Source organism: Saccopteryx bilineata, chromosome 9, assembly GCF_036850765.1.
Source record: "Saccopteryx bilineata isolate mSacBil1 chromosome 9, mSacBil1_pri_phased_curated, whole genome shotgun sequence".
Classification (NCBI taxonomy): domain Eukaryota; kingdom Metazoa; phylum Chordata; class Mammalia; order Chiroptera; family Emballonuridae; genus Saccopteryx; species Saccopteryx bilineata.
The window spans coordinates 80,062,309-80,088,645 of NC_089498.1; the positions used below are offsets into that span (position 1 = coordinate 80,062,309).

General features: G+C 42.1%; 1 protein-coding gene across 18 annotated transcripts in view; it reads right to left on the reverse strand.

Moving 5' to 3' along the window:
• KCNMA1 (potassium calcium-activated channel subfamily M alpha 1) overlaps nucleotides 1-26,337 on the reverse strand; it is an 815,298-nt gene that overhangs the window by 363,977 nt on the left and 424,984 nt on the right. For all 18 annotated transcript variants that reach the window (XM_066244078.1, XM_066244079.1, XM_066244080.1 and 15 more), the window contains exon 3: nucleotides 11,888-11,949. In XM_066244078.1, coding sequence (XP_066100175.1) covers nucleotides 11,888-11,949 — 62 coding nt within the window. The remainder of the gene's footprint in view (nucleotides 1-11,887; nucleotides 11,950-26,337) is intronic.

Sequence of the window (26,337 nt, forward strand, 5' to 3'; positions counted from 1 at the left end):
TATTCATCTGCACCTCCTCCAAGCATACACATGCACAGCCAGCAAAGGCCCCTCCTCGTCTGCTCCCCAGCCTCACCACAACCTCTATAACAGACTGCGCTCCGAGGCACTGACAGGCTGCATGGCTGCCCAGAGCACGTCTCGGTTATTAATACTGCTCCTTCAGACCTTGCCTTCTTCTTCCTGCTCATGCTATGGTGAAGAGGCAAAAATCCTTAAAGCACTCCTCACCCACTTCCACCTGCTCGTGCAGGTAGAGTCATCTGAGAGCATCCATATCCTTCACATTCTCTACATCCCTGTCCCTGTAGTTCCCTCTAGGACATCAACATCCAGGGAATCTCAATCTGGGCCACAGGTTCATTTCCTCCATCTTTGGTGGGAGCGGGAAGGAGAGGTGAAACACCAGCTCTCGAGGGAAGCGATGGGCATGAATAGGAACAGGGGCAGAGAAGGATCTGTGCCTTCCAGCAGATTCTAACATCTACCAGGCAGGTCCTGGAGCCATACCTGCAGTTTCTTCCATCTGGAAACTAGATGATGAAACAGCTGGAACCTGGGTTATTAACATGAAGTGATCCTCTTCTTCCCAGCTCTGAAAATACGTAAGCTCTAGACCCTAGATTCAAGCAGAGCTCACTCTATCTTAACAATAACTGCCAAGTTTCCATGTAAAAACTAAAAGGTCAGGGAGTAGAGGTGGAACTCAGACTTGGGAACATATCCAGGAAGAAAGGTCCAGAGATACGTCTGGTTTTGTTTTTGAAGGATCACAGCATAATAACTTAATCAGTAAATGTTGACCCTAATGATCAGCAAATTGCAGTCTTTAAGGTTGATGTAAACTCCAGCCAGGCTATCTCTGTTAACCTATGCTTTCACAGACACGCTAGAAATTAAACCAAGTCTCACACAAGTGTGCCCATATTGCCAAGTAAGTCAGAAGATAGCCTTGAGCAATTATCAACACTTACACACTTGATATAATCAACTCTGTTTTGGTCAAGTTAAGACACTGGCAGGAGAGACAGATTTGGGCCTCTTTTCTTATAAAAAATCTGACAATTTCAGGGGGTTATGTTCGCTTCCATTTATGTCCTGGAAAATAAACTCCTGTGTCTTAGCAACCATGTTTAAAAAGCTCCTGCAGTTCTTAAACAAACAGAGTGTATGTTTATGAGGTCCTAACAACGTTATTTTCAGGGATGACGTTGAGTTAGTGCTATGTAGCTTTGGGGATTTACAGTAAGTTGCGGGTGATTTATTGCTGCGACATACAGTATTTGCCTTGAGGAAAGTGGACACTGACTTGAGTAGTGTCTCAAAATGTGTTAGATTGGAACAGAGCCAGAGCAACTAGAGGCCAAAGTCTCCTCATCTTGGTGAGAGACGGGGAGAGAGAGGACCAAGAGTTAAGGACATTTTCCGGCACCCAGGGAGCAGAGCTAATTCAAGACCAGAAAGAGGCATGGTTAAGAACAGAGACTGCAAACGGGAGGCCCAAATCTGGACTGCGAAGCTGTTTTGTTTGGCTTGCAGAGTACCTTGAAAGTTTTGGAGTCCTGGGGACTATTTCAAAACGAGAGATCCAACATAAAAGCCCAACTTCCTCTCTTCTCTGTGGACTCTGGGAAGATCTGGTTACAAGAGTCTGCATTACTGCTCCGGGGCAATTGGCTGGAGCTGGGAAGCCCCACCAGGGTCGCCTGAGCCCATCGCAGTCCTCCCCGGAGCTGCTGCCACATCAGCCTGCCCGCTAGCTTGCACTTGCAAACCTAAGGAACAGGAAACAGGATCTGTACTCTCAGGGAACCCATCTCCCAATCGGACAAGACTCATTTTCAGGATAAGACTCAACAAAGCACACATTTCTCCAAAACTCAGCAGGAAAGCAATACTGTTAGGTAAAAAAAAAAAAAAAAAAAAAAAAAAAAAAAGTTAACACATCCACAGGTGCCATTATTTAAAATACTGCACTGCTGAAGTGAATGTTTCCCAAAGCCACGGCCTAAGACATGGTTTAAATGAGACGACAGGAGGAGGGGTGTGGCGCAAGGCATCTGTCTCTGGGCATGTTTCTCATCTGTGAAAACTTCCAGACAAACGGGGCTGACAGGGAGGGAAGGAACAGGGCCAACTTCCCCATCAGCATGGCAGGCATGGGGCCCGGGGACCACCACACTTCTTAGGGACCTGAGAAAATGTCTTAATTTTAATTTATTTAAAAGCAGATGACAAAATAACTATAGTAATAATGAATATGTAATAACGAATCCAACCTGGATTCTATCCATCTTTATATGAAAGCAGTCAGAAAATATAACTTTTAATATTCTTTATGGAGAGAGCATCCCAGAAGGCACAAGTAGCTAGAGCTCAGGAAAGTCCCAGTGCGGCCCCAGGCCCACGCCAGCCTCCAAGCCAACAGCTCGGCCCACAGGATGGCCCGGCTTACCCACAGCTCTCCTCCCAGCCACTTCCACATGTGCTTGGCGTGTGGCAAGTTCATACACAAGCCCCTGAAAGGCATATTGCCCCCCAATCTCGGTTCAGAAAGATGTAGTTCATTCCTTTCCTTCAGCCAGCTCTGGAAATTTCCAAATAGAAGTTTCCAGACACTCTTATCATGTGCCCGTGGAGAATAGGTATATTGCCGGCAGAGGCAGTTTGCTTTTCTGACTCTGTTCGGCAACCTCGAAGCACTCGCAATCCTTAACCTCCGAGGCATTTCAAGGCCGGGCTTTGCTGGACTCGGCACACAATGGAAATAAAAGGCCAGATGCCAAATGCAGGCCATCATGACAGCCCCTCTTGTGCAGTCTTGTGAGTTGAGGGAAGAAAGAGTTTTCTTTCTCCTCAACTCAGAACCTCCCCAGAGCCAAAACACGCCACAAACATTCAGCCATCTTTTCAGCTTTCCAAACCTAGTACTTATCATCAGCAATGCTCATATTAGGAACTGATGGTATATTGCCCAGTGATATTCCACTTATCATCTTTGTTTTGTAACCTTATTTTTCCTGCTTTTTTGGCTGGACTTCCTGACTCTTGTAAATAAATTGTGTGTGTGTATGTGTGTGTGTGTGTGTGTGTGTGTGTGTGTCACATTAATGAAATATCCAGTCTTATACATAGCATATGAAATACCTAGCAAAATGTGTTGCACCTAGTACTTAATAGAGACCTGTTACCTGACTGATACATTTAAGAGCAGAGGTAAACAGCTCTCAGTGTCATCCATGTTGTTATGATGAGACTGGTTGCCAATCCCTTCCCATCGGTTTATAGGTGGGACAGAATTGCCCCCTATACATACACTCTCATACACATGCATGCATACATGCACTCCCTTCTCCCAAATTCTGGAAACAGTGACATATGCACCAAAATGTCCCAAGGACATCCTTGCTACGAGCGACTCTATTTTTAAACTACAAATGACTCATCACTGACCTGGGTTCCCCAAAGCTACAACTTGTCAGTCTGTCAGGAAGGACCAGAGGAATAACAGTAAAGACAGAGGTCACCTCTCCACTCCTGTCTGTAGCCCATAAATCTGTTGAAGCCATAATAGTTGACCTCATATCTCAGCACAACCACGGGTTGTGTTAAACAGGAGCTATGCCCTCATGTTTGCGTTGAACGGTTCGACCTCTGACCTTTCCTTCCAGCTACTCCCACCCTGATCTCTCAGTGGTCTCTGATGGCAGCCCGGATGTGACTTTCAATAAAGGACAAACAGTGCTATGCGATGGGGGAAGACCCTGCCCTCTCATGCTATCAACACATGACATCTCAGAAAACATACCTCACTACTGGGCCTGAAAGGGGGGCAATGTCTTCATTTGCCCTGTAAAAATCATTCCTTTAAAAAAGCAAGAGGGCCCCTAGCCAGTTGGCTCAGGGGTAGAGCATTGGCCTGGCATGTGATGTCCCAGGTTCAATTCCTGGTCAGGGCACACAGAAGAAGAGACCATCTGTTTCTCCTGCCTCTTCCTCTTCCTTCTATATCTCTCTCTCTTCTCCTCCCATAACCATGGCTTGATTGACTCAAGCACCACGACCTCAGCCCCTAAGGAGGGCTCATGGAGCCTCCTCCTCAGGTGTGAAAAATAGCTCAGTTGTGAGCATGGCCCCATATGGACAGAGCATTGGCCCCAGACAAGGGCTGCCAGGTGGATACTGGTTGGGGTACATGTGGGAGTCTGTCACACTATCTCCCCTCCTCTCACTAAAAAAAAAGAAAGGAAGAAGAAGCAAGAGGGCTGAGTGTCAGATAATTTAAAACTTTCTTTTTAAACTCTGGAGATGATGAAAGGACATAATTCATTCTAAGTTTTGAAGGTAGAATAGATATGATTTATGAACATAGTTATCAAATAGTGTTTTTACAGGAAAAACAAATGAGCAATTAGGTAAAAGTCCTCAAAAGTTATGCATAATAAATTCCAAACAGGCCAAATCAATGTGTTCAGCCTTGTTAACTTTCCATAAAAGAAGTGAACTCTTACCTCCCCCCTCTGAAATTGAACATGGAAAAGAAATGAGTTACAGGATCATGAAATCAAGGAATTCAAGGCCATTTCATCAAGGGGGATGAAATAAAGTTGTCCCAAGCATCCCCCCATCTGAGTTTGATTTTCTACCTCTGAGTTTATCTCTGCTCTATCCCATGGCCCTGACGTTCCTCCTATGATGACAAGCCTGAAATTCAAAACTGGCATAAAAAGGTATTGTTTGCTTCACTAATTAATGGGTAACACATACTTGCTGTTACGTCTTTGTTCATTATTTATTTTGTAGGAAAACAAAACAAAACAAGAGATCAAGTAGGAAAGGGATGGAGCTGAGAGGGAAGCTCTCTGGCCTCCGCTCTAGCTCTGCCTCTGGCTACATGGGTGACCTGATCAGGTCACTTAGCCCTCACTCTGCAGAACAGGATGCCGAAGCACAGGGAGTGGTAGCACCGGGTGAACTTCGCTGCCTCTTCAAGGTCTAACATTTTATTCTAAAGTTGCCTTCTGCAGCAAACCTGGAAAGTCTGGCTCCACCCTCCCGTCCATCCCTAACGCAGTCCCTGATTTTTCCCCAAGGCAATGTCAAAGAGAAGCTGTCCCCTTCTAGATGCCATCACATGTGGTACCTGTGCATCACCGGCACAATGAGACATCAGCGAGGAAGCCAGGACCACCTCCACAGCATGGAGGGCAAAGGGGAAGAGTGCTTGCTCACCTGGCATATCCTCTACCCATCTTCTCCTAGGGTTTATACCTAACTGATGAGAGAATAGCAATCTGGAAAACGGAATGAGGTAGAACGGCTGAGTTAGGGTCAATGGCGTGTCAGAGGTTCAATCGAGTGTTGCCATGAAGGTTAACTTCTGCAGGGGAACAAGGACTCCCCACTGGGAGTTATTTACAGCCTCTTTGCCCCTAAGGCCTCCCCTCCTGCCCCGCGCTCCAATGGGCTCCACTCCTCCACCATCTGACATTCCATTCTTTCAACAGCTGATGGGGCTCCTGTTGTGTTCCCTTCACAGATGTGCAGGGCTGTTCTGCACATCCTGCCCTTGAACTTTCCCTACCCATAATTTTCCAAACCTAAGCCTGGCAATAAAGATGTCAGGGAGAGATGAAGAAAATTGGGGTTGGGGGAGTATTTAAAAAGGAAGAAAAAAAGGAATAGGGAGCTGCTTCACACACACTGTGATTTGTGTTGACTTCCTCAACAAAGGTTAAGCGCACACCATGACTTCTCAAAACAGACATAAAGGCAGAGAGCTGGAGCGAATTTCTCAGAATCCTACTTCGAAAGACCTGGTTCCCTAGAGGAGCTAGGCACAGAGTGAGATGGTCAGCCTCCTCTCTGCCTTGGGTTGCCTTGCTGGTCCATGCTGAACAGCAGGCGGTGTGCTAACAGTGGCAGTCAGTCATGAAGGTGACCCATGCTGAGCTCACAGCTCTGCCAGGCGCCAGCCCAGAGGCTGGGTACATGGGAGGGTCTGTGTCAACACCTATGTGCACAGAGATGGAGAACAAGACTGCAAGGGGAAGCTGGAAATCTTAACATCGTTTTAAAGACCTCCACTGAAACTTTATCTTAGAGACCAAATTTTCCTAGGGTCCATTGATTTGTTAATACTAACCTTCTAGGCATACAAGGGAGACCTACAACTACCTAAATTCTTTAATTCTCTAAAGAGATAAAATAATCTAACGCAGAAGCAGGGTAGCTGTCATTATCTACGATACTGTGCCAGAGAGGCACAAGAACTAGGTAAGAATGGGAGGGCAAAGGGTCTTTCTACTTGGAAAGAATCCCCTCAGTGGCAGAAGCCCTTGAGGAACAATCGTCTTTCCTTGTTCTTTGCTAACTTGACCCTATTCCATCACAAAATACTGCTACTCCTCCTAGAAAAAGAAAAAAGTCTTTTAAACTAAAGATGGAAGAAATAAATCAAGATCCAAAGAAACATCAGAGAACACATGTCCCATGTCATAAGGAAAAGCTGTAATAGGACCCTCATAAGCACTGCTGACTTTCAAACTTGGCCTCAACAGTGAGAAATGGGGAGAAGGAGAAAAAAGAGAAAACAAGACAGGTGAGTCAGCAGGATGAGGCTAAGGGATCTCTTATTCCTAAAACTTCTGATTAAACTGATTTAGTCACTTTTACAGTCTGGAGTTCCACTACTGGACCCTTGAAAGAGAAATGCCTTGAGACATGCCGGATTCAAATCCTGTCTCCCACAATTTATTAGCCACGTGGTTTGGGGGAAAGCCGCAGCCTTGGCCTCCACATCTGTAAAGTAGGGATGCTGTAACACCTACTTAATTAGTTATTGGACAGCTTCGATGGGATTGTTTACTTCAAAGTGCTTAGCACTATACTTTACACAAAGAATGTGATCAACGAATGTCAGTTCCCTTCAACCAGCTGCCCCTTTCTTCCCTTTTTTTAAAGATTAAAAAAAAATTTAATTGATTTTTCAAGAAAGAGGAAGGAGAGAGAGAGGGAAAGAGAAAGAGATTTGTTGTTCCATTTATGTATGCATTCATTTGCTGCTTCTCACATGTGCCCTAACTAGGAACTGAACTCACAACCTTGGTAAATGGGACGATGGTCTAACCAGTTGTGCTAACTGGCTGAGGTCTCCTTTCCCTTTGGGGAGAATTTCTAGACGAGGGAGGAGAGGTCAGGCTGTGTAAAGGCTGGGGTAGGTAAAATAGTTGGGTGATTGGCCATTTCTGCTAAAGCTCTGGGTGTCCCTATTACATCAATGGTGCCAGTTTTATTTTCAGAGACTATAAAAACGGTCTGGTCAATTTCTATTGCCAGCTTAAACTGTCCTTGACCCTGACCAACCATAGCAATATTACCATGTAGAAAATATTCAGCGTTATCACACCAAAGATGTTCCAAATGAATGAATAGGTGCAAAATGAATGAATTACTGAAGGCAAACATAAAATATTAACGACAAGGCTATTTTCACATCGTAACTCCACTGTTACCCTGGAAGCCAGCCCTTAACTAGATTGCTCTCCACAATGTGTGCTGCTGCTCCCTCCCTCTTCCTAATGTCCACATCCCGGAACAGCACTGCCTGTACCAGAAGCCCAGAGAGCGACTGGCAAAGGTAGCAGCCTCCCCCCCTCGACTGTTTAGCAGACATTTGGAGCAGATAAAGTAATTAAGGAAAATTTTAACAATGTATAACCTTTCAGCTTTACTCTGGTAACAGCAGGTAGCTTGCCTTTCAGAGGCAGTAGCCTGCATTGAAGTCACCAGTAAGCAGGACTTGACCTTCATTTTCAGTATACGCAGTATTAAATATTCATAATCCACATAACTATAGCATAAAGAGTAGCAGAGTTCAAACATGAATCAAAGGAATAAATATCTTCACACAAGTGAGTCATCCTTTCCCAGAATGCCCCTGGAAAAAGTGCAACTACTCAGGGCCCTGAGCCTCTCTCTCCCAACTTTCTCTTGAAATTCTAGAAGCAGTAAACTGTTGCATTATGTAATCCCTGAATCCTGCCTTCACGCTGACATCGTGGGGCTTTTCTCTTTCTTGTTAGGGAAGAATCACTGTTCCCATGTCAAAGGGAGGAAACAGACGGAGACAAACCCAGCCACAAGGACATCACCCCAGGATATCTAGGGGCACTTTTCACTTAGCTGTACATTTTTAAAAATTTTTTGCTTCTCAAATTATCAGAGTGTGTGGGCAGAAAGGGTCAGAATAAACAGAGACATCGTAATAGGACTGGGCAATGATGTATAAACAAGTGGCACACAAAGCCATGTTTCTCTCCCTTTCCTTTCCTCTCTCTCTAAAATCAATCAATATATAAAATTTAAAAAAAAACTAAGAGTTGGCGTAGGGTGTGCCTTAAGTTAGGCATAGCCTTTTAAAAAGAATGAAAAAGAATTGGGGAGTTCTTTTTTTAAATTCACGCATAAATTTTTTCTTTGGAACAACAACTGTCTCATATGGCTAACTGAGGGGGATCTTCTGGGGGACAGGTAGGTGTGGGGCCAGCTTACTGCGCCTCTGCGTCTGTTAGGGAACTGATAAGATATCTATCCAAAGACTACGTGGGTATTTCTGGAGAATCTACCACTGGGATGATGAAGCATAATTTTAACACAGTTTAAAGTAACTCTCTTTGGCTTTTAACTCTGGGAGCTGTGAGAAAAATTTGTCTTAGCTAAATAGTCATCACTTGAGGCTGCACAAGAGAGTCTTCTGTGGTGATCACTCTAGGAAAATTAAGACCCAAAGAAAGGCTTCTCAAAGCCCGAGTGAAAAAGAACTGCTCAGGGATCACCATGACCCAACAATGGAAAAAGAAGAACGTGTAATTGAGAATGTAATTGGAAATAACTTACCCACCGCCACTTGATAGTAAAACAAGCAGTGAAAGGTTAAAAAGATCAGACAACCATCAATTAAAACACTTACCTGAAATGCCTTCCTCACCTGCTGCCACGCAGAAGTAGAAGAACCACCCAGACCACCTGTCCTCTCTCACAACCTGAGCTGGCCTGTCTTCACACTGAACCTGCAGTCTCACATCTTGACATTTAACTTGTGTTGCTGGGGTATTGTCCACCATTTAAGGGAGGCTAGCTCTGGTTAAAACTTATTGAAACAAGCCATTTCATGGACAGTGACTGCCCAGTTATGTTCACACAAGAGAAAGCCTATAGATTGTCTTTTAAGCTATTTATTAATTTGAGGGGTATAAACACTAACTAAAATCCATCTCGTAAATACTGGGTAATTTTTTCGAGGAGGATGATTCTATATGAATTCCAAGAGAAGTTTCAAACTTTCTTTCCAAGATGATCATTTCTTTCCAAATGGCCAGCAAAACCACCAGTGTGGAAAACTGATGACAGTTTTGAACGTAGAGATGGATTTTAAGAATTTACAGCCTGCTTTCTTATCTGCTTTCCGCTTGCTTTGTCTTGTTCACTTTGCTTGATTATAGTTTGTCTTAATAGATTCTTTTTTTTTTTTTTAATTCTTGGGAAGCTACAGATGTATCATAAAGGTTACTTTATAGATTTCCCCTATTTTAACTAAGCATGCTTGTTGGCTGTCCTCAGAAAGATGGCAGACCCCTTGGCATGGACTGTGCTACTCAGGTCACCCCCGGGACAGAACCTCAGGGTATGGTTTCAGAACCAAAAGAAGTAATAATGCAAGTGGAAAGTGGAAAGAGCTACATAAATAAACACAAGGTCTGCTTATGTACAAGGTTTCTCTGTGCCAAACCACACAGTCTAGTGACAGAGAAAAAAGGCCGAGTTTAGGATGAGGCTAGGTCAGTCCCCACAGAGAGTCAGAACAGGGTTGGTCCAAAGACCACTGGCATTGTTGCTGGGAATAGCTGAAAACGGAATGGAAGGTCCACCCTTGGAGTAGACTCAGCAAGTCCGTGGATGAACCCGAACCAGCGAGGATCCCCTATGCCGGCTTCCACAAGGCTTAGCAGAATCAGAACAAAATCCAAAGTGCTCTGCGATAGTGCAGAGCATCCCAGGAAGAGCATCTGCCTTGTGGAAGTCCACCAGGACCTACGTGCAAAAGATGGCCTCACAGTGCGCACAGAAAAAAGGACACAATTCAGACCCCTCCAACAAAAGCATTTTATTTTAATTGAGAAATACAAAGGAGAGAGAAGGGAGGCAAAGGCAAGAAGACACCAAGGCATCTGTCCTTCTTAGTGACAGCCACACTCACCTCCACATAAGGCTTTGCTCTGTCTGGGCACACAGACCACCTGCCCAAACTCATTTCCTGAGCCCTGGAATGAAAGTTGTCAGGAGATGCCCCCCTAGCCATGGGAGAACACTCCTCATGCCTGGGGAGATAATGAAAAAGATAAGACCAGGGGTTTTAGAAGATCTTTGTTTCAATTCAAATACGATCAGCATTATTAAGAATAGATATCTACAAGGGCTTACCTTCAATGACACATCAGTTGGAGTTTTCTAAACTGAAAAGGCTTTTCTTCTCTTTCTTGGCCAGGAAGAGCTGATGGATGAGAGTGTGGAATCTCATCTCCTGAGGAACTTTTAAAGGACCCTCACCTGAGCTGGGTGAAGGCCGCCCAGCCTTGTATATGACTGAAGCGCCTGATATTCAGACGTGGCTGATTCACAGAAACAGGTGACTGGAGCTGATATTTGCTTTATCTTCCCTAACATGACATTTTGGCCTTGGCACCCAAATGCAGAAAATCCTTTGGCTGGTGACCAGATGCCTCTGAGAAATTCAGAGTTTAGGTGTGCATGAAATTATTCCCATTCTGAGCCACAGAAAGTGAATGCTAAGCTCAAAATTCAGACACACCAGGGTCTGTGCTGACAGGAACATCAAGCAGCTTTCCTGAGGTCAAATTCTTATAACCAGCCGTACCGGGGATAGAGTTCAAGGAGTTACAAACACTCTCACAGTGAAAACTGGAGTTGAAGTGATCAAGGTCACTGTCCATTGTCAAGTTCATGTCACTACAGAAAGGCTGGTCAGCCAGCTCAGCTCTACTTTCCTAGATGCTGTCAGCTTCAAGATTGCAACAGAACAGTTGGAAGAAATGATGCAGCCAGAGTGATGCCTGCAGGAACAAGGGCAGAACTGGCCACCACCTAGCCACTCTGCTCCGTGACCTCTTCTGCTTCCTACGAGGTTTTCACCATCTGTCGCACAGACCCAGCCCCAGGCTTCCCCTGAAGCACCAGTTTACTCAGCTGGTACCTGAGGGTCTGCATAAGTGTCCACTCTAAAAGCCTCTGATGGCCATGCTCCTCCACCTCTGGGAGTCATCATGAACTCCAGTCCATCTCTGTACTTTCCAAGGTCAAGTAGCACCAGCGAGCAATGCTTCAATTGACTATTAGGTTGGCAGATACAAAGGATAATATCACACTAACTGACCTCAAATAAAATGAAAGAATTGGGAACCCTAATAAGAAAAGAACCCAACCACCATGGCAAGAATGACTCATACCCTCACCAGTTGGACACCATAACCTTCCCAGAGGTTGCAAATGCACATCAAAACTCTCTTAACCTCTTGACCTCTGCAGTGCAAATAACTTCATCAGGAAACAGCTATTTAAAAATAAATAATACCCCACAAAAAGGCTTAAACTCAGATACCCCTCCCTCCCTCTCAAAGCCAGCAGAGTCCTTCCTTATGAAAGCTTGCTTTCCCATTCAGAAAATCTGCACAGCTAGTCCTGCCTTCCTCTAAAGTCTTCCACACTCGGGAGGCTCTTGCAAAGGCTGGTGTTAAAGTAAGTCCTTCATCGATGTACAGGCTCATGACTATTAGAGAAAGAGGGCAAGACAATGGATTTGCATACTCACTTTGACGAATCTATGAAGTATATGACAAGTGCACCGATGCTGAGAGCAAACACTAAGACAACCTGCAAAACAAGAGAAAAATTCCATCACTTAAGACAGGAAAACACTGGAAGGTTTATTCTTAACTTCATGACACATGCAGCCGCATCTCAGAAACATGGTGTCCGCTGCTTTCTGACGCCTGCAAGGAAGTCACCTCCCCTTGTGCCCTGATGTTGGCCCTTTACGTCGCGTGGGCAGCAACCTTAGCTTGGGGCTTTTATCTGGCCCCGTTGTTTCAGGGTGAAGATTCTCCACAACTAAAGTTAATATACTTCAGTGGGACAAAAGCAGGTATAAATTTGGGAGTAATACAATTAATTCTTCATATTCTGTGCAACGTAGGCCCTAGGAGAACTCAAAGACAGGAATGTTCATTTTAACAGTTTTAATTAGGTGTAACCTATAGACCATAAAATTCACCCATTTTAAATGTACAATTAAATCAATGACTGAATAATTTTACCAAGTTCTGCAACCATCACTGCACTGTGGTTTCAGAACACTCTTACACTCTCAGAAAGATCCCTCATGCTTGTTTATATACTCTCCATTCCTACCCCAGTCCTAGACAACCACAAATTCCCCGTTTCTATACAAGAAATACCAATTGCAAAGCACAAATTCAGGCTTGAATTTGGGTTGTGAACACAATATACAAATGATATATTATAAACCTGTGCACTTGTAACCTATATAATTCTATTAACAAATGTTACCCCAAGAAACTTTTTTTTAAAAAAACAAAAGTCAGGCCCTGGCCAGTTGGCTCAACAGTAGAGCGTCAGCCTGGCATGTGGAAGACCCAGGTTCAATGCTCGGCCAGTGCACACAGGAGAAGCGCCCATCTGCTTCTCCACCCCTCCCCCTCTCCTTCCTCTCTGTCTCTCTCTTCACCTCCCGCAGCCAAGGCTCCATTGGAGCAAAGTTGTTACAGGCACTGAGGAAGGTTCCATGGCATCCAACTCAGGCACTAGAATGGCACCGATTGCAATGGAGCAATGCCCCAGATGGGCCGAGCACCACCCCCTGGTGGGCATGCCTGGTGGATCCCAGTGGGCACATGCAGGAGTCTGTCTGTCTGCCTCCCCCCACTTCTCACTTTGGAAAAATACAAAAAAAGAAACAAAAAAAGCTAAGGTCAAATTATTTCCAGGACCAAACACAACTTCTCTTTCCCACTGATTCATAGAAGCCAGTACATCAAGCTATATAGCTCTGTTTTCTAAGCACCTAACAAACAGTTCAGCTGTGCAAAGTAGTACATCTTTTTAGGTCGAGATGATCTTGTAATGTTGATCTCAAGTTGTATTTATTTCAATACACTCGTGATAAAAATGTGTGTGGGTGGAGAAAAGCACAAATTTGCTGCTTGTACAAATATCCATGTGCTAGGGTAGGGGGAGGGACAGGCAGTTCTCAAGTATTTTGGAAACCATTTAGGTGCAGAAAACCAAGTAAGGTAATACACAAGGCCAGCTATATGACAATCCTTGTTCGCCATACACTCTTCACTCATAAGTAATCACCTTTGATAGTAAAGACAGTTCAGCATCTCCTTCAGAGGGTACCTGTCATAGTCAGGTCCAGCACATGAATACAGAGCGGGCTTGAATGCTACTGACACCATGTTGCTTACTCAGCGTTCTCATTTGTTTACTTAATTTGCACAGCAAAGAGCAGTCATCCAGCTAAAAGGACGTTCAAAAATAAAACAGATGCTAAGAGCCAATGATCACCAGTGAGAACAAAAAGTAAACACCACTGCCACAAACGATGCCATGGGGCAACACACACTACAGACCTTCTAATATCCTGAAGGGACTGCAGGTTGAAAAGGCTAGAAGTGGCAATCCCTCAGAGTATCTACTAGCATCCCTCAGGCATTGGCTGGTGGATAGAAATACCTTAAATCCCAATTAATGTAAAGATTATATAAAAATCAAGCCATGTGTGTGTGTATGTGTGTGTGAGAGAGAGAGGGGGAGAAAGAGAAAGAATCACCCACACATATGTGTACTTGTGTGTGCACCACAGTGGCTGACAATAAATTAATGTGCATATTCATTTAAAACATTGCAAGACCCCATGAAGCTGCAGGGGAGGGATGGGGAATTCCATACAAAAAGAACTGACAGAATAACTGGGCACTAAAAGGAAGATATAGTTTCATAGAACCTGATGAATTCTCTTTGTGAAATGAAGTATTAAGACATCACTGGGGTCTATTTTATTCTTCCATTTTGTATTAAAAACTAAAATATGTGAAAGTTGAATCCAAGGAAAACTTCTGTAGTCTGTAGGTAATTACCATGGCCCCAGTGCAAATCTCCCTGGCCAATCCCCTCAGTCTCCTCCCCTCAGACACATTCACTCATTCATTCCTTGAAAATAGACAAAACAAGAAAACATGACCAGTCCTCTGCTTTCCCCTCTATTATCTGAATGAGGCATCAAAACAAATAGCTTAAGATTAATCCTGATCTGTGCTGCTATTTCTGAGTCACAAGCAGTTAGATCCTGGCCCTGACCTCATTCTCAAAATGCTGCAAAGAGAAGGGGTGTGGCCAGAACAGAGGCAGTGGACCTCTTCTTCATTCATAAACAGCTGATCCGAGACTAATCTCTGTCAATTTGGCTGTATGTGTGTGCATGTGCAAAGGCTGAGCTTTGGGCAAGCGAGTGACAGAGGCTTATTCTATTAAAAGCTGGAGAGAAAAAAAGGGGAAAGTCAGAGGAGGGAATGAAAAGGGAGGAGGAGAGAAGAGGAGGAGAAAAAAGAAAGGCACACAAAACAAAATAATCCATGCAAATAGCATCTGCATCATTCTGAAACAAGCTCACAATCTGGGCTCTCCAGCAACAGCAATGGTTTCCCAGCCTCAGTGACCAAAGTAGAGACACTGATTTCTCCCAGCTGTCTCTCATTGGCCTCTGTGGTGAAAAATAATGTGCAGCTTATTTAAGCAAATTGGCCAGTGACAGGAGGAAAGGAATCTGCTATCCTCTTAAGATGCAAATTTAAATATCAGTATTTCTCTGGAAAGGTAAGGGAGGAAAGAAATCCAGGAGGCGCATGACCTCCACATCTCCAGGAACTGAAGATTCTGCTGAGTGGACCAATGGTTGAGCCCTAATGTTCAGCTGGAGGCCTTTCTCTCAAGGAGGCACAGGGTGGGTGCCCAACTCCCACCCACACACCCATTTCCAGGCACAAACAGATTGACAGGCAGAAGATCTGTTTCTCCATACTAAAACAACTGTGCGTGTGATTTTTTAAACTGTCTAAATACCTCTTTATCATGTCAGGCTTGATTACATTGCCAGCTAGAATCCAATTGCTGCACCCAATAAATCAATCCTTTGGATTTGACCATGAAAACAGGAATCCAACAGAGATTCATCTTCTATAGGCCCTATCAAAGGACGTGTCCACCCCCTACCCAACACACACACACAACTGTCATCCATATCTCTTTGAAAAATCCCCCTTTGTCTGAGGACCCTACTCTAAATTTAAAGAAATTCAGTCTCACTGCACAAAATGATTATATTTTAGCCTACTTGGTCACAATTGTGTTATAAAGCACCTGTAAATAATCACCTAAGCCCAGAAAAATAACTAAATGAAATGGAAGTAACCAAACTACCAGATGCAGAGTTTAAAATAATGGTACTTAGGATGCTCAAGGATCTTAAAACAAAAATGTTCATAATGAACACCTAAATAAAGAGATAGCAAGCATCAAAAAGGACATTAAAATCATAAAAAAAGAATCAGTCAGAAATGACAAATACAATATCAGAAATGAAGACTGAACTAGAAGGAATCAACAACAGGCTGGATGAAGCAGAAACTGAATCAGTGATTTGAGGACAAGATGAACAAAAGGATAGAAGCAGAGCAACAAAATAAAAAGAGGCTCAAAAAAACTGAAGAAACTCTAAGAGACCTCTGTCTCTGAAGAAGAAAAGAATGAACAACGAATAGAGAACATGTTTGAAGAGATCATAGCTGAAAATTTTCCTAAATTGATGAAGGGAAAAGTCACACAAGTTCAAGAAGCACAGAGAGTCCCATTAAAGAGGAACCCAAGGAGGCCTACAACAAGACACATCATAATTAAAATGCCAAAGTTAAGAGATAAGGAAAGAATACTAAAAGCTGCAAGAGAAAAAAGCAGTTACCATATTTCCCCATGTATAAGACGTACCCTTTTTCAAAAATTAGGAATCTAAAAACTAGGTGTGTCTTATACATTGGGTGTAGATTTTATTACTTTCATTTCCTGCTTTTTCACGTGGATGAAGAGTTGTATGAATTTTATGATGAATAAAACTTGAGTTCAGCCCTGGCCGGTTGGCTCAGTGGTAGAGCGTCGGCCTGACGTACAGGAGTCCTGGGTTCGATTCCTGGCCAGGGCACACAGGAGAAGCGCCCATTTACTTCTCCACCTCTCCCCCTCTCCTTCCTCTCTGTCTCTCTCTTCCCCTTCCGCAGCCAAGGCTCCATTGGAGCAAAGTTGGCCCGGGCACTGAGGATGGCTCTGTGGCCTCTGCCTCAGGCACTAGAATGGTTCTGGTTGCAACAGAGTTATGCCCCAGATGGGCAGAGCATCGCCCCCTGGTGGGCATGCCAGGTGGATCCTGGTCAGGCGCATGCGGGAGTCTGTCTGACTGCCTCCCCATTTCCAACTTCAGAAAAATACAAAAAACAAACAAACAAAAAAAAAACTTGAGTTCAATAAGTATGTAATACATTTTTTTCCCAAATTTTGGGCCCCAAAATTAAGGTGAATCTTACACATGGGAGTATCTTATACATGGGGAAATAACGGTAATTACTTACAGAGGAGCCCTCATAAGGATGACATCTGAATTCTCACCAGAAACACTTGAAGCCAGATGGGATTGAAAAGAAATATTCAAAGTAATGTAAAACAAGAACCTACAACCAAGACTACTTTATCCAGTAAGGCTATCGTTTAAAATTGAAGGAGAAATAAAAAGCTTCCCAGATAAAAAAAGACTCAAAGAATTCATTACAACCAAACCAGTACTGCAAGAAATGTTAAGGGACCTACTGTAAAAACAGCAAAGGAAAAAAAATCAAGAGAAAAAGGACTGTAGGTTTAAAGAATAAAATGGCAATAAACAAATCCATATCAATAATAACCTTAAATGTAAATGGATTAAATGCTCAAATCAAAAGACATAGGGTAGCTGCATGGATAAATAAAAAACAGGACCAGTACATATGTTGTCTACAAGAGACACATCTTAAAACAAAAGATACACATAGACTGAAAGTAAAAGGATGGAAAAAACTATTTCATGAAATGAAAAAAAAGCTGGGGTAGCAATACTTATATCTGACAAAATAGACTTTAAAACAAAGGCTATAAAAAGGGATGAAGAAGTTCACTACATAATGATAAAGGGAACAATCCAACAGGAGGATATAATCATTGTAAATATTTATGTGCCTAATATAGGAGCACCTAAATATATAAAGCAGATTTTGATGGATATAAAGGGTGAGATTGACAGCAATAATATAAAAGTAAGGGATTTTAATACTCCACTAACATCAATGGATAGATCCTCCAGACAGGAAATTAAAGAAACAGCAGCCTTAAATGACACACTTTATCAACTGTATTTAATTGATATCTTCAGAACCTTTCACCCCAAAGCAGCAGAATATACATTCTTTTCAAGTGCTCATGTTACATTTTCTAGTATAGACCACATTTAAGGACATAAAACAAGTCTCAATAAATTTAAGAAGATTCAAAACATATCAAGCATCTTCTCTGATCACAATGGCATGAAACTAGAAATCAACTACAACAGAAAAACTGAATAACATTCAAACACTTGGAGGCTAAATAGCATGTTATTAAATAATGAATGGGCTAACAATGATTTCAAGGAAGAAAAAAATATTTCCTTGAAACAAATGAAAATGAACATACAACAACTCAGTATCTATAGGACACAGCAAAAGCAGTCCTAATAGGGAAGTTTATATCATTATAGGCATACCGAAAGAAGCAAGAAAAATCTCAGATAAACAAATTAACCCTGCACCTAAAAGAACTAGAAAAAGAACAAATAAAGCCCAGAGGAAGTAGAAGGTAGGAAATAAGAAAGATTACTGTGGAAATAAATGATATAGAGGCTAAAAAAAAAACCCAAACATACAAATCAATAAAACCAAGAGCTGGTTCTTTGAAAAGGTAAACACAATTGATGAACCTTTAACCAGAGTCATCAAGAAAAAGAGAGGACTCAAATAAATAAAATTAGAAATGAAAGTGGAGAAGTAACAACTGACACAGCAGAAATACAAAGGATTGTAAGAAAATACTATGAAGATCTATATGCCAAAATATTGGATAACCTAGATTAAATGGATAAATTCCTAGAAACATACAATCTTCCAAAACTCAATCTAGTATAATCAGAAAACCTAAGCAGACTGTTTATAACAAATGAAATGGAAGTAGTTATCAAAAAACTCTCAGCAAACAAAAATCCTGGATTTGATAGCTTCACAGGTGAATTTTACCAAACATTCAAAGAACTAACATCTAGTCTTCTCAAGCTATTTCAATAAATTCAAGAGGAGAGAAGATTTCCAAGCTCCTTTTATGAGGCAAGCATTATGCTCAATCCAAAACCAGGTAGACATTACAAAGAAAGAACACTATAGATCAATATCCCTGATGAATATAGATGCTAAAATTCTCAACAAAATATTAGAAACCTGATCCAGCAATACATTTAAAAAGTCATACATCATGATCAAGTGGGATTTATTCCTAGGAGGCAAGGCTGGTATAATATTTGCAAATCAATAAATGTGATTCATTACATAAACTAAAGGAAGAATAATAATCTCATGATTTTATCAGTAGATGCAGAAGAAGTATTGATAAAATCCAGCACCCATTTATGATCAAAACTCTCAGCAAAGTGAGAATACAGGGAACATACCTCAACATAATAAAGGCCATCTATGACAAACCCACAGCCAACATCATACTCATTGGGAAAAAATTAAAAGTCATCCCCTTAAGAACAGGAACAAGGCAGGGTGCCCCCTTTCACCATTCTTATTCAACATAGTTCTGGAAATCCTAGTCACAGCAATCAGACAAGAAATAAAAGACAACCAGATTGGAAAAGAAGATGTAAAATTATCATTATTTGCTGATGACATGATACTGTACATAGAAAACCCTGAAGTCTCAGTCAAACACTACTAGATCTGATAAATAAATTTGCCAAGGTGGAAAGATACAATATCAATATTTAGAAATCAGTGGCATTTTTTTTTGTATTTTTCTGAAGCAAGAAGTGAGGAGGCACAGAGATAGATTCCTGCATGCATCTGACTGGGATCCACATGGCAAACCCACTAGAGGGCAATGCTTGGCCCATCTGGGCCATTGCTGCATTGCAACCGGAGCCATTCTAGCGCCTGAGGTGGAGGCCATGGAGCCATCCTCAGTGTCTGGGCCAACTTTGCTCCAATGGAGCCTTGGCTGCAGGATGGAAACAGAGAGAGATAGAAAGGATGGAGAAGCAGATGGGCACTTCACCTGTCCTGGGAATTGAACCCAGGACATCTACAGGCTGGATCAACGCTCTGCCAGTGAGCCAACTGGCCAGGGCTTCAGTGGCATTTTTATACACTAATAATAAACTGTCAGAAAGAGAAATTAAGGAAATAATCCACTTCACTATTGCAATAAAAAAATAAAGTACCTAGGAGTAAATTTAACCAAGAGGTAAAAGACTTGTACTCAGAAAACTATAAGATATTGAAAAAAGAAATCAAGGAAAATACAAACAAGTGGAAGCATATACCATGTTCATGGATAGGAAGAATAAACATTATTAAAATGTCTATACTACCCAAAGCAATCTATAAATTCAATGCAATTCCTATTAAAATACCAATGGCATACTTCAAAGATATAGAACAAATATTCCAAAATTTTATATGGAACTAAAAAAGAACACAAATAGCCTCAGAAATCTTGAGAATAAAGAATAAAGTGGGAGGTATCACATTTCCTGATATCAAGTTATATTACAAGGCCATTGTACTCAAAACAGCTTGGTACTGGCATAAGAACAGGCATATAGAACAATGGAACAGAACAGAGAACCCAGAAATAAACCCACGCCTTTATGGTCAATTGATATTTGACAAAGGAGGTAAGAGCATACAATGGAGTAAAGACAGTCTCTTTAATAAATGGTGTTGGGAAAATTGAACAGGTACTTGCAAAAAAATGAAACTAGACCACCAACTTAAACCATTCACAAAAATAAACTCAAAATGAATAAAAGACTTGATTGTAAGTCATGAAACCATAAACATCTTGGAAGAAAACATAGACAGTAAACTCTCCAATATCTCTTGCAGCAATATTTTTGCTGATTTATCTCCACGGGCAAGTGAAATAAAGGACAGGATAAACAAATGGGACTATATCAAACTAAAAATTTTTGCACAGCAAAAGACACCATGAACAAAATAAAAAGACAACCCACACAATGGGAGAACATATTCTCCAATATGTCTGATAAGGAGTTTATAACTAAAATTTATAAAGAACTTCTAAAACTCAACCCCAGGAAGGTAAACAATTCAATTTAAAAATGGGCAAAAGAACTGAATAGACACTTCTCTAAAGAAGATGTACAGATGGCCAATAGGCATATGAAAAAATATTCAACAGCATTAATCATCTGAGAAATGCAAATTAAAAAATGAGATACCACCTCACACCTGTCAGAATGGTGCTCATTAACCAATCAACACACAATAAGTGCTGACGAGAGTGTGGAGAAAATGGAACCCTCCTGCACTGCTGGTGGGAATGCAGACTGGTGCAGCCACTGTGGAAAACAGTTTGGAGTTTCCTCAAAAAATTAAAAATGGAACTGCCTTTTGACCCAGCTATCCCACTTTTAAGAATATATCCTAAGTGTAACAAAACACTGATTCAAAAGAAGATATGCAGCCCCATGTTTATTGCAGCATTGTTTACAATAGCCAAGATTTGAAAACAGCCCAAGTGTCTGTCAGTGAATGAGTGTATTAAAAAGTTGTGGTACATATATACACAGTGGAATACTACGCAGCTGTGAAAAAGAAGAAAATCTTACCTTTTGCGATGGCATGAATGGACCTGGAGATTATTATGCTAAGTGAAATAAGCCAGGCAGAGAAAGAAAAATATCACATGATCTCACATATATATCGAATCTAATGAACAGAGTGAACTGAGGAATAGAATAGAGGCAGAAGCGGGGTCACAGGGAGCAGAGGGACAGCTGTCAGAGAAGAGTGGGATGAGGGTACAGGGTCAGAGGTGAAGGAATGAGTGAAATTATATATACATAACACATAGATACAGATAACAGGACAGTAAATCCCAGATGGAAGGGGGAAGGGAGTTAGGGGGAGATGGGCAAAGGAGGTATAATAGAGGACACATGGGTGTGGGGTGAGGGTGTTATATTGAGTGGGACACTTGAATCCATGTTAACACAATAAATTAAAATTAATAACAAAATAATAATCACCTATGTATTTATTTCACATCTACTACACATAAGGCCCTAGGAAAAAGAAAAAGAAAAAAGTCCAGTTGGAGTCATAAAATATACTCCTTTGTAGAGTAATTCTTAACACAGACAAATCTTATGCTATTTTCCAATCAGCTCAATTGTGTGGTATCGGTGTGATCAATACATATGCTACTGATTTAGTGGAATAAACCTGAAGGGAGGGGGAGCTAAGAAAGGCTGGAACAACAGGAGCTTTTATCTCAATATTCTCCCCGTTCTCAAAGTGTCCTTTCTTCCTACCTATGTGTCTCCTCTCGTGTCCCTTCAGTAAGGAGGACAGCCATGGGGAGTCCATTCATGTGCTTCTATAGTCCCAGGAATGAGGGACACTGAAGCCCCAGGGACATAATGAGGCCAAGAAAAGCATAATACATGAAACAGGAAAACATTCGCCCTCTAGCAACTGAGTCACAGAATAGCCAGTGGTGGGATTCAGCCAGTTCGACTGGTTCAGCAGAACTGATACCTAATTTTTTGTTGAGTTTGGCAAATCAGTTGTTAAAATGGCACTTGTAATCAGGGTTCTCTCTAAGTGGGCGCCTGGGCAGCCGCCCAATGTGGAAATCACAAATTTACATTCTTTACTCTTTTTTTAATGTTCATCTGTGTAGCTGCGTATTCTACGTGCCAGTAGTAATGTTCATTCTTCCACAGGTGAAAAAAATTGCAAGTAAGAACGCCAATCAAGAAGCAATATGGAAATATCTTAAATAACAGTTTTATTGTTTTTGTCAGGTATTAGTTAATACTTTTTCATTAATATTTTCAAACTCTTTCTTATAATCTAGTTTTGTGTACCTCTTTTATTGTTCTTATTTAAGTATTAAATGCATGAAATAATAAACTACCTTTCATTTTTTTATACCTAAAGCAGTCATTAGGGCAGAGAACCAGTTGTTAAATTATTTGAATCCCACCACTGAGAATAGCCCTTACAATGCCCAAGCACTTCACAAAGCCCTGTCTGCGAACAAGACGTCCAGGACAAGGTGGGCATGCCCTCCCAGGGTATGCCCTGTGCTGACCTTTGCTATAGTCAATCCAACCTTTCCAACTTCTCGTAGTCTGGGTTCACCAAATCACCCTGGCCACCTTTCATGGTACTAAATGCCATAGCCTTAGTTTTACTGAAAACTCGTTTATGCTGTGGGTGGTACTCAGAACTAGGTGATATTTAGAGTATCAGATTCCTAAAAACAAAAGCAATTCAATAAATCTCATTGAAACAGTGGTGTTTTAAGTCATCTATTTGAAAAACTCTAAGATCAAGCATGACATGTGTTTGCACAGAAGAATGCTAAGGGGACACACACACACACACACACACACAGTGTATTAAAAGAATGCCTGTCCCTAATACCTGACACCAGGATACTGACAATAGCTAGGAGTAGAGAGACTATTCACAGCTATCTTCCTGATGAAAACTCCAGTAGGCTCTGAAGATTTTTCAAATGTCTCAGAAAGTTGAACACAGCGGGAAGTAGTGTGACAATGAAGGTGAGACCGCCCCCAGGGCAGCGGGGCTGCTCACGTGAAGGGTAGAGCCAGTAGGGAGAACAGGGAAGCAAAGGAATCAGGAAAGTTGACTCATCAGAGATGTTGCCCATTCTAGAACCTGGTTCCAAGTTGTCAGGCTTCGGCCCAAATGCTTTCAATCAACATGTGAGGGTACCCGGCCTTCAGACATGAATTTAAAGCCTGAGGCTTCCAAAGATGACTACTACAAGATAGGACCACCCACCTCAAGAGCTTCCCTTGAAAAACAGAGACACCCCCATCTGCCCTGAGACTAGAAAATGTCGAGCTTGGGGAGGGAGGAAGCTGATGTCTCTTATTTTTCACAAGATCCTCCAGTGCATCTGATGTGTGGTCAAGCATGGGAGTCACTGAATTAAAGCCATTAGGGTAAACCACTTAGCTAAAGTCAGAGATTAATTTACAAATGTCTCCTTAACAATTAGCCTAATAGAATATATGCATGAGGCCTGCAGGCTTTGAGGATCGTTCTAGGAGCACTCCAGAGAGTAGAAAGGAAGATGAATTCATTCTCTCCTGAGCAGATTTTACACATTCTGCTCAGCGCACAGCAGAACAAATGACTAATGAATGATTCTGCATGTCCGATCGGGCTTGGCCAGCACCAGCAGCAGCAACCCCTCAAAACACGGACAATTTTCTATACATGATCCCAAAGGCACATGACTTTTTCTAGTGTGAAATAATTTATATACAATAAAATTCACTATATTAAAAAAATAGACATGAGAACTCCCAAGGCAAAACCATCTGGGGACATTTTGTTTGTAGGAGTCACCTTCATTCCAATATCCAAATTGTAATGTTGGTCTGGTGAATTTTAACAACTCCAACACATACTTATTGAACTCCTATACACAGGCCTAGAGGGAGAGAGAGGGAACAAAAAACTTAAATAACTAGCTCAGGCCTGATCTTTGCCTTCAACAGAATGGCCCCCAGAAGTTTAAAGTACTTAAGAGTCCCTTGTGAATTTAGTAAATGCTACACACAGAAACAGAGACTTCCAGGATGTCTAAGGAAGGAAGGGACAGACAAGTAACACCACCATCATTGCAAATGCTCCCAGTAGCAAAGGCAGGGGAGAAGGGAATACCAAGGAAGAGGACAGAGAGTTCCCGACATCCTTGCTTCACCTGGCTGTTTTTGGGAAGGACAGACACCAGGCGCATCTTATGACCCACATGTGGCGGGGGAGAGTGCAGGAGTCCTGTCAAGTGGCCTGTCTGCATTTGAGTCTCAGCTCTGCCCCAGCAAGCAGTATGCTCTTGGGCACATCACTGCGACTCAGTTGTCCAGTCTGTGAAACGGGTAGGGCTGAAACAGATGGCTATCAGGTGGGGACTCTGGCAGGTTATTACATACAGTGAAAGGACTACAAACTTTTGGTTTAAAAAGGTGGCCCTCTGTTATGCCAGCTGTCTACCATTATTCAGTATGATGGCAGTAACGTGTCACTATGTGTCCAAGAGGCTTGCTTCTTTCATAAAGTCACAAGTGAGAATTCCATGGACACTCAGATTCATTTGTTTCCAGTATGCCATCCATTGCTCATGCAGCTTGTCATCCCACAACAAAACCAAATCCAGAGGGGCCACCAGCTAGCTCTCTCCCAGGTCTGTGCCTCAACACTGCTGCTGCCACAGGCAAACGGTGGGGGTCTGACCCAGCCTCTCGCCTCCTGCCTCTGTGATTCTCTGGAAAGCCCGCATTTCTGTAGGTTTTGCCCCAAAAGCTCATATTCTGAGTCTCAGTAGTTTCTTGAGGAAAAAAGGGAAGGATTTCTTTTTGCAGTCTGGTGAGTATGTTTAGTAATATGTTTTCTCATCCCCAAACCCTTAATGGTTCTCAACAGCAGATATAATCTTGCTACCAAAAAAGGTATTTCTGTTATTACAAATAACAAAAGATTTGTAAGTATAAAACCAATATTTTGGCAGTGTCATTTAAACATCCAAAGGTCCTCTAAGTTTCCAACCTTACATTCTAGCATATTTCATTAGACTTAGGCAAGTGCTTACACAAAAGTACTGTAAATGGATTCACTGGAAACCAAGACTCCAAACAATATGTAAGTATAGACACACTCAAGATAAAATAAAGGAAAAAGAAAGAGTGCTTTCAGTAGTCAGTATTTGGAATTACAGCATTAAAATAAAACACATGGGACTTCCAGATAAGAGTGAAACTATATAAGAAAGCCTAGGTAGAATGTCCAGGAATTTGTGGGCATTTAAATCTAATGCTTCCAAAAGTGCAACAGTATAAAATGCAGTACTACCTAGTGTAGGATGGACTGGATCTTTAGGACACAGAACATAAATTGGAGAAAGCCCTCCTTCAACTGCTTCAAATGACTTCCGTGGCTTTTGGTATGAAAAAAAGAAAAATCCTCGACACAGCTTACAAAACTCTGAAAAGCTAGCCCTTTACTTCCCCTCTGGATTTATCTTACACTCTCCCTCTCCAGATTCCAGTTAATGAAACTTTCAGTTCTTCTTAGTCACCATGTGCCCTGCACCAAAAGAAATCCTACCACAGGGCATTTGCATAAGCATATCACTCTTCCTAGAAGACATGATTCCTATCACAGACTATTCATCCTTCAGATTTCAGCTATCTGGTCAATTCTCTGCCTGCCTAATTCAGGAAGTTCCCCATGAGCACAGTCTGTGCTTTGCAGCACTTAGCACAGCAGATATTTTATAATTCTTTGTGAAGTCATTTAGTCAATTTCTATATCCTTTGCTGCACTGCAAGTTCTATGAAGGCGGGAACATGTCCTTTTTTCCTCATCACTAAATTCCCAGAGCTAGCAGCATCAATATTTGTGAAATGAGTATTTGGAGAAGAGTGAAGAATGGGTTTGAGCACTGGGTTACAAGAAGGCAGAAGAGAGCAGGAAGGCTATGGAGCCTCAGTCTTGGAGACTGGAGTAAACCTCAGACGGAGCTGAGGAGTAGTTCCCTGTGATGGCAGGATCCAGGGGACACTGGGCTGAAGCACAGAGTACTTGAGAAAGTCAAGGATCTGGGATGCTTGAGAGATAGACAGGAGGTCCATGTGCACAGACCCAAGGCGATAGCTGGAATTGAGGGTGAGAGCAGAGAGTCAAGGATGGAAGCCATCTGAACAGGGGAGTGGAGACAGGTAGATGGCAGCATCAGGACAGCAGACAGTGAGGGTTCTGCTTGATGGCAGCAGCCTCACGAGTCAAG